General features: G+C 29.8%; 1 protein-coding gene across 1 annotated transcript; it reads right to left on the minus strand.

Moving 5' to 3' along the window:
* Positions 1–4,124: 4,124 nt before the first annotated feature.
* LOC101216496 (WAT1-related protein At5g07050) lies at positions 4,125–8,670 on the minus strand. Its single transcript, XM_004144272.3, has 7 exons — positions 8,304–8,670; positions 8,133–8,195; positions 7,915–8,031; positions 6,802–7,066; positions 5,871–6,029; positions 5,638–5,789; positions 4,125–4,843 (listed from the first exon to the last, which is right to left on the minus strand). Exons 1-7 carry the CDS (start codon positions 8,507–8,509, stop codon positions 4,480–4,482), a joined length of 1,326 nt encoding a protein of 441 aa, XP_004144320.1. The 5' UTR covers positions 8,510–8,670; the 3' UTR covers positions 4,125–4,479.
* Between the last annotated feature and the right edge of the window lie 883 nt (positions 8,671–9,553).

The raw sequence follows: 9,553 nt of genomic DNA on the forward strand, positions 1-9,553 counted from the left end.
TTGATATGCACTCTTCTTTCAAAGTCTGTGATTCAAATTTTCATACTCTCTAAACATTAAACCCTAGATAATGTAATTCCATATCAAACTAACTAAACTCTTGACAGATAAAAAAATGACCGACAATTTTCACTACTTTATTGTATGTATATCTTTGGCATAGCTTTGTGCGATGTGGCGTATACAAAGTCAGCCCTATCCATAGTATTATACCAGGATAAGGTACCCAGCCTTATCCCTAATACTATAGACCCTTTAAGATGATCTCGAACATTGATCTCTGTATGTCTCTACATACTGTTCAAGACACATTAAACAACTTAGGATGTTAGTTTATTGGATTTGAGTTATTAAGACAAAACTAATAATATAATCAATAACAATTATTACAATAATAACATTTTATTAATAACAGTCCATGAATTATATTTACAATCTACAAGTATATTACATAAAATGTATATTATAAAAATATAATAAACTAGGGCATTCTTACACCCATTACACATCTCCCACTTTAGGTGTGAGAGTTTTTGTAAATGAATCAGCAATATGCTCTAATATTATCTCAATATAAAGTGATGGGAATGTTCATGTTTGGAACAACTTCTAAATCATGCAGGAACTTTCTAAGTAAAAATTGCTTCTTTTGTTGCTTCACAAGCAACGACATACTCAACCTCCATTAAAGTCTACAATGCATCATTGATTTGATGCTATGTCATACCACAACTCTCCTATTCAGGGTGAGTACTGATCCCGATGTGAATTTCCTAGAATCCTTATTGGTTTGAAAATAAGAGTTAGTGTATCCTGTAAGGATCAAATCCTTAGCTCCATACATAAGTATGCAGTCTCTCGTTCTCCTTAGATACTTGAGAATAATTTTAACTGTCGTCCAATGGGCTAACCCTTGGTTGGACTGATACCTATTGACTATTCCCATTACATAAAAAATGTATGGCCTAGTGTAGAGCATAACATACAATAAGTTGCCCACAACTGAGGCTTAGGAAATACGTCTCATATCCTCAACTTCTCGAGGTGTCTTAGGACAAGTGGACCTCGTGCCTAAAAGGTAATAAATCCTTCTTAGAGTTCTACATCGAATATCGAACCAACATTTTATCGATATAGGTTGCCTGAGACAATGCTAGCGTTTTGTTCTTACGATCCCTTATGATTTGGAACCCTAGAACATATTGTGCCTCTCCCAAAATCTTTCATTTGAAATTGGGCTGCTAGCCAAGTTTTAACGTCAGTTAGGTATCCTACATCATTTCCAATGAGAAGGATGTCGTCCACATATAGTACTAAGAAAACTACTTTACCTTTGTTGATTTTTTTGTATACACAAGATTCATCAACATTTTGGTCAAAACTGTAAGATTTGATCGCACTATCAAATCTAATGTTCCAAGATCTAGATGCTTGTTTCAACCCATAAATGGATCGTTTCAACTTGCAAACTTTTTGCTCCTGACCTAGGATAGAATGCAAAATTTTGCTATAGCTTGTAAATATTTTAATTTATTTTGTTATTTTTAAAAATGCTCCTTAAAACTATAAGATACATGAGAGGTATTCATTAAATATGATTTAAATAAATTATTAATTTAATATGATTTAATTAATTATAAATTTAATTGATTAATTAGTTAATTTTTTTTTTTAAAGTTAATAGAATCTCATGATTCTCTCCAACTTCCTAAAGAAGAGGGTGTTATAAACACGCAAAAGAAAACAAGTTTTTCAACCTGAGTCTTTGCCTCTTTGCGAATTCTCTGAGAGATTCTCTCAAAAGTTTTTTTTTTCATTCCAATTGGTTCTCACAAACCAATCTCATCCAAGAGAATAGGGAGGTCTCCGAGTGGTGGTGCCCCAAATTTGGTGTTTTAGTAGATTCAGAGGTGTTAAACTACGTGTGTTTTTCTTTCTCTAATCTATAATTTTAAAGCATGCTTAGCCTCAATTAGAAAATTGTTTCTCTAACTATTACCAATGTACAATATTTTTAAGTTTCCAATTGAATTGATCTAAGATATCTATAAAATTTGTCGCAGCAAAAGGTTTTCATCCCCTCAGTAAGAAAACATGGGCCAAAGAAGCTCACAAAAAAGGACACAAACCTATAAGAATGAGCTTTAGTAAGACCAAACGAATAGTTACAAAATAAAGTTTTATAACAATGGAAACATGGATGTAGCTACATATGGCTACCGTCACACATAATTTTTTATGTTCTTGTATTGTTACTACATATAAAAGAAAGAAGATACAACATCTAGAACGATAGAGGAACTTCAAGGTGGTAGTTCCAAACTTCAAAACAATGAGACTTTGAAGAAAAACATTGTGTAATCCAATTTGAAGGCCAAAACGGTGTATTTTGGGACAAAGGGTTGGACAAGCTACCTTTAGACAACGTCTCAAAATGTTATATGTAATAAAAAAAAATCTTGCAATTCAGACAACTATATTCTCAGAGTTATGGTCTTCTAAAGTTTCAACATAGTTTTATGTAACTTTGAAGGAAATTCGATGTCAAGATATGTTAATAGAATGCTTAATCTATGAAAATAGATGTAAAGATCGTGAAAAAATGCATCAAATCAAGTGTTCGTATGCGTAAAACGAGTTAGTATTGATTGAGATATAAGTTGTGTCAAGAGAATTCAACTTTCTTAAGGAAGAAAGGATACAAATGACCTAAACAAAAAAAAAAAAATGAAATAACATCAATAAGCAAAAAAAATACCTATTCTTATATAAAGCCGTAATGTTCATCTATCAACAACTATAAAATTTTAGAAACAAGCACCGAACGAGTTGCTACACAAATGAACAGATATCCATCTAACTAACAGTAACTAGAAGTTTAATTAGAAAAACTGAGTGCAAACTAGCTAATTAAGATTCTATAAAAATCAAACATAATCTATTACTCTAAATCACCAGATTCACATACATTCTAAAAATAATAACAAATCTTACAAAAGACATCGATCGCGCACTTGATTAGATTCAAAATACCATTATACATCTCGCAAAGAACAAGTGAAACGAGTAAAATACTACTCATTGAAAAAAAATTGAAAAATCTAAGAATTTAACAAACTTAAAAATCCTCTCAGCTTTAAAGTAAAACCTCTTTAAAATCCTAAAATCCTCTTTAAATTCACTCGTAGGAAATAACATTCACGATTTTAGGGAACAAAGAGATTTTTAGGGCAAAATACAATCTATCTTATTACATACCGAAAGAGAAAAGACAGAGGACGACGACGACGACACCGAAAGAGAGAAAGGGCAGAGGACCGCACAGTGGCGGCACCTAAAGAGAAAAGGCATAGAATTGCATGGCAGCACCGAAAGAGAAAGGGTAGTGGACGACGACACTATTTTCGTTTTTTGCAAAACCCTCTTTCTTCTCTCCATTATAGACTTGTGAATTACAAATGTGGGTGACTTTAGTAGCGTCGAAAGTTCTTCCATTTCTCTCGACGCGAGTTTGACTGTGTCAGAAGATAGAGTATGTTTTGTCACTTCACTTATTTCATCAAAAGATTTCATATCTCCCGACGCCCGTTTTTCTAACGATATAAGCCAACGTCGAAAGATCCAAAATTTCTTGTAGTGACTTTTAGTATTTTTTTATTGTGAGCTTGTGAGTTTTTCACGTTTTCAAAATTGTTCTATAGAGTATAAATATTTTGTCGGTTTGTTATATTTTTGAAAAAAAAAAAAATCACCACTTAAGAAATTAAATATAAAAAACAGTTAGAAAAAATGTATAATATCTTACAATGCTAAACAACCACGTTGTGTCGTAGTGTATAGTTGGCTACGAAGGTTTTCATTTTGAGTCTGAGCAATGCCATTTTCATTTTAAAGCAACCACTTAACTTTGATGATATTTTTCATACTATGAATGAGTTACAAATTTGAAAATAGAGGAGACTGAATTTTAACACAATTTTTAATTTACTCATTAATTTAACAACTAAATTATTATAACTTTGAAAATGAAACAAAGTAGATAAAAAATGTTATTTAACAAAAAGAATCAAATAAAACCAATTGAAGTTGGTTACATATCAAACATATAAAGATTAAAAAGAGAATGAACTCATCAACTATATTTACTCAAAATCTTATAAATTATTATATAAAATAACAAAACAGTCTGAGATTTACAGACTACATGGTTAATTGAATTCACATAATTATAATCAACATCTACAATCCTAATATTTGTCCAAGAGAAAAAAAAAAAGAAAAAGAAGAAGTAAAGGAGCAAAAGAAAAAAAGGAAAAGATAAAGGATTAGATTAGATGAAAGAAAAGTTAAACAAAAAAAAAAAAACTTCCTTTCCCTCCCACTCTCCAAAGGCCATTTCCAACTTTTTTTTTTAAATATTATTTCTCTCTTTTTTTTTTCCTTTCTTTTCAAAAGATTTGTAATTTTTAATGAAAAAATTTAATAAAAAACTTTTGGTGGTGCTTCATTCATAGCTATAACAACAACAATGGGTAGTGGAGAAGGACAACGCAATGTTGCAACATTATTATGATTATTGTCGTCGACATTTGATCTTGTGTCGTTCCTTTGCATTTCGATGTCGTTTAACGATGTCGATGTCGTCGTTTCTTCTTCTTCTTCAACTACTGTTGCTAATTTCTTCTTCTTATTTTTCTCCAATTTGTCTTCACTTATTAAAAGCTTCACTGGTTCAACTATGGTGGTGATCTCTTCTATTATTGCTTCCTTTTCTTTGTAATCTTTGTATTTTCCCCATAGCACTGAGTACAGCCCCACCACCATTACAATACCTCCAACAACACTGAAAAAATAAAAAAGAACATAAAGTTAAAAGAGTATAAAGATTCAATTTAAGGTATGTTAAGAGTATAAATTTTTAGGTTTGATATTTTTAATTACATTCAACGTAACATGGCATGAAAGTAAAACTTTCAGTGTATGAATGAATCGGGTAATTAAGAGTTTGGTAATAAATTCACTTTATTTTTCTAAAATGAAAAAAAAAAAAAACTAAATTATTATTATTACTATTTGTTTCAGGACAATAAATAATTTATAGTATTAGCTATTAATATTATTAACCCTAATCATTGCTCATAATTGAATAATTTAATCCATTATTATTAGACCGTACCTGAGATATTTCTTAAATTCAAAACTATGGATGATGGAGCGAAAAGATCATATTTCATGAAAAATGAGAATTACATATTAAAATGATTATAAAGATTAAAAAGGAAAAAACCTACTCTTCACTTATCTTTTAAATCTTTGGTTTAATTTAGATCCTATTTGTACTTTTATCTCTACTTTATTTTTGTCCTTTGAACTTTTAAAACATTCACTTTAGTCTATTTTTAATTATTTTACTCTAAAATATTAAAAATATCCATTTTAGTCTTGAAACATTTAGAAAAAGTTAGTTTCAATTCATACTTTTTTTTTTTAATTATTTTCCTACAACTGTGTAAAAAAAGAAAGAAAATACAAAATTCAACAACTATTTTTTTTTTTTTTTTGTGAATTTTCCATAACTTTATAAACTTAAATAATTGATTAACAATTTAAGCGTTTAGGTTAAGTGATGGTACTAACCGTCCGATATAGATCTTCTCTGCAAGCATGAAGGAGCCCATAATGGCAACAATGATCATGATCATAGGGGTAAAGGCTGTGACAAAAACAGGTCCTCTCTTTTGCATAATCATCCCTTGTACATAATAAGCTATGCTTGATGAAACTATTCCCTGAACAAAGTTTATAATTCAAATTAAATTAAATTATTATTTTCAATACATATATAAACATAAAGAGATGGAGAATCTTACAGCATAAACAGAAGCAAGAAGGTTCATATCCCATCCAATGTTCCAAACAGAAGCTTTGTGTTCCATTACAAATGTGACAGCCATGGATTGCAAAGTCCCAAAGAAACACACAAGGGTTGTAAGTGACAGATGGGCTGTGTAATTCCTTAATGTCATTGCCTGTGAAATAGTAAAACCATATACATGTAATATGAACTATATCAATTCGATCCGATTGACTACTGTTATATTGCAAAGGTAAAATTATAAGTTGTATAAGTCTTTACAAATGTTTGATTTTGCGTCTAATAGAATATGTTGTAAGCTTTCAATCTTGTATTTAATGGATGACGTATTAAATATTTTTTTTCAAAAAACTTAAGTGACCTAGGTATATAATTGAATAATTTTTGTTTAAGAGAACCTTTTTCTTTTGTCTATTAGGTCTATGCATTAAAAAGAAAATATTGCATAAAAGACAAATGACATATATTTTATTCACTCTCAATTCTCTCTTCAATTAGATATTCAATTAGATATAAAATGGAAAGTTTGGTTCCATTATTAAACATAAAATTGGAAGTTTAGGGATTAATTGAAAGTTGGGAATCCCATTAGACATTTTTTTAAAATTTCAAAACCAACTTAAAAATTTAATAACTAAACCACCTACAAATCATTTTGATTTTAAGTTGCTATAATTATTTGAAAAAACATATATCTTGATGTGACATCATATATATTTATGTTTAACCAAATTCCTATACTTCTGCGTTATCAACACCGAGATGAGAGGTACGATTTCTTCACTCTACATTATTAAAATACTATTTTTATCTCAAGCTTCATTCTACATTATTAAAAGAATACTATTTTTATCTCAAGAGTAAAATACTTAAAAGTAGAACAAACATGTTGAAGGCAGTTAAACCTAGTGTAAAAATATTAGTACCTGAACGATGAAGAACAAAGCCCAAGCAAGATTGGCAAAAAGGAGAAGAATGGAACCCTTGAGCCAATCTTGATAAGTGCTTTCAAAGGAATAGTAATTGGAAGAAGCAGAAGAGCTGTGAAGATAATTATTGTTATGGTGAGACCAAAAGAAGCTTATGACATTCCCTTTGTATAAAGTCATCAAAATGGCTCCACCCACTGTCACCAATGTTCCCACCACCTTGGCTTGGCATCTCACTTTCTTCATCTCCAATTTCTCCATCCTTTCAAGTTTCCATTTGTTTTTCATTTAAACAAACAAATTTAAATAAATAAATTTCAAAATAATAATCATATACTTTTATGTTCTCTCTCTTTTTGAAGTCTTTTATTATTAGCAACCAGAAAGTTTTGCTTTTTTATCTTCTGCTTTTTAAAAGGGTTTGATATGGTAGATGCATGTACATACTTTATTAAGAGTCGAATTCATAAGAGTTGATTTATAACGTAAATATACGTATGCAAGAGCAAGTTTGATTTCGTATACGGAACTTCAAAGTAGAGTTCAAAAATAAATAGTAGAATTTAGAGATCGCTAAAAGTAGATTAAAAGTGCAAATATATATATACACGGATGCAAAAAATTCGATTTCGTTAACAAAAATTTAAAGTAGAGTTCAAAAGCAATTTGAAAATGATTATCAAGAAATATTCGGAAGTGGTTATAAAAATGGATTAAAAGTGAAAATATAGATAGGAAACCTTAAAGTTTAAAAGTAAATTGATAATAAATTTTCGACTATGTTGGAAGTGATTTATAAAAGTTGAATAAAAGTGAAAAATATACATATACAAGAAGTTCAATTTTGCATACAAGGCTTTAAGGTGAAACTTAAAGGACAAATTTACAACGCAGAGCATGTCTGAAAAGTAAATTTGAAAGAGTTATAAAATAGCTCTGCCTAGGATGAAAACTACTTATAAACATGCATTTAATTGTTTTCATTAAATCAATTTAATATTTAATTTGACATTTTAAAACATGATTTTCATAAAATCGAAATTAAATTTAAAAGAAAAATCTAATCTTTTACGAGTTTTTATCTCAATGCAAAGCGGTAATATTGTATACCTACAAAGAAGAGCTAAGATGAATGTCATTGCAGGAAGCATATTGCTGGTGGCACATGAAAAGGTAGTTGAAGTGAGCTTCAATCCAGCATAATAAAAATTCTGATCAATCACCGGTCTGAAGAAGAAAAATAACAATTATTTTGTAACTAAAAAAAATGGTTAAAAACCACTTTTTAATTTTTTTTTTATACAAAAAGATCTAAAATTTGCACAAACCCTAACAAACCCAGAAGGAAAATCTGCATTAACATGGCAAAACTGATCTTGGGTCTCACTTTCCTGATAAGAAAGTTGATATTAGTATAAATAAAGTAGTTAAAAAAGAACTAAAATCGTTTATTTCAAACTCACTAAGAAATTTAGAGAAAAAGTCATAGAAAGAACAACCTTTCGAAGAAGAAGGCGAAGGGAGCAAGGACAATGGTGGCAAAGGCTTGCCGATAAGTGACAAGAACGTAATGGCTCATTCCGCGGTTGAGAGCTACCTTGGTGATGATATTCATCCCAGCATAGCCAAATTGGAGAGAGATCATAGCAATGTAAGGTTGTGCTCCCTCAACAAAATTGGCAATTCCACTTCCCTTTCCTTCCATTTTGTTTTATTTATTTTTATTTTGGAAGAGGCCGTTTGGGAAAGAGAGAAAAAGAAAAAGAAAAAAAGGAAGGAAGAATTGTGTATGGAGGAGGAAGAAGAACACTTCAAGAAGCTTAAGGCTAATTTGTTGTGTCTCTCCTAAATTAAAAAATGGGAACTTGGTTTCATATTTATAGCCTATTTTTGTGATGATCATATAATTGGGGTTTTTGGCTATGTTTTCTTTTTGTAATTTGAAAATGATGATGATATGATCTGCTATGTGGTTATCCATTCAACGTTTGATGTGGGTTCCACGTGGCAGTATCATGGTGGTGCTTTATTTATTTATTATTATTATCTTGGGATGATTCCTACTTTTTATTTTCTCTTTCTCTCCTTTCCCAATATCAATCATATATAATTGTGTAAAAGCTTTCATGATATTGTTTTAGTGCTTCGTGCTGCCAAATGGAACCATGATCAAAATTATTTCTATTTTCTAAAATTGTAATCTTCGTATATTTTTTTTCAAAATTCATGAATAGAAACTCTTTTTTTCCCTTTCTGTATGCTAATTGGAATTCTAAGTTAAACCACCATCTTTATTATATCTTGTACCGCTTCAATTTAAAAAGGTAGATAAATGAATCAGATTCGAATGAGATCCGAATGAGAGATCATAAGAAAATAGTATAAAAGAAAGAGCTTAAAAAATCTTAGAACGCTCGAAATCTGTTTATCTAGTCTTAGATAGCAAAAAAAAATAATTGTTGATTAATTTGATTCATAAAATTAGACATATTGGTCTATACTTAGAGAAAACCAAAACATATTGATTTAAATCCGTTCTTCATTGAAAATCGAATTGAACGTAAGAAAATATATACACATGTAACCTTAAAAACAAACTCTAACATTAGTGGTATCATTTAATCTTTTAATTTTATGATGCATATATATTTGAGTGTTAATTTAGAAAAAGATCCATTATTAATGTTTGCGTCTATCTTTCATTAAGAAAATCGCCAAAAGACAAGAAAAAAAAAATTATCCAATTTCA

Source organism: Cucumis sativus, chromosome 4 (genome assembly GCF_000004075.3).
Source record: "Cucumis sativus cultivar 9930 chromosome 4, Cucumber_9930_V3, whole genome shotgun sequence".
NCBI classification, from domain to species: Eukaryota; Viridiplantae; Streptophyta; class Magnoliopsida; order Cucurbitales; family Cucurbitaceae; genus Cucumis; species Cucumis sativus.

Bases quoted from the DNA above. Each gene is read 5' to 3' on its own strand.
- LOC101216496 (XM_004144272.3), bottom strand. From the start codon at position 8,509: ATGGAAGGAAAGGGAAGTGGAATTGCCAATTTTGTTGAGGGAGCACAA. The intron at 8,196-8,303 runs GTTGTTCTTTCT...CTTTCTTATCAG, and splicing joins TTCGCCTTCTTCTTCGAAAG to GAAAGTGAGACCCAAGATCA. The intron at 4,844-5,637 runs GTTAGTACCATC...TTATTTTTTCAG, and splicing joins GAGAAGATCTATATCGGACG to TGTTGTTGGAGGTATTGTAA.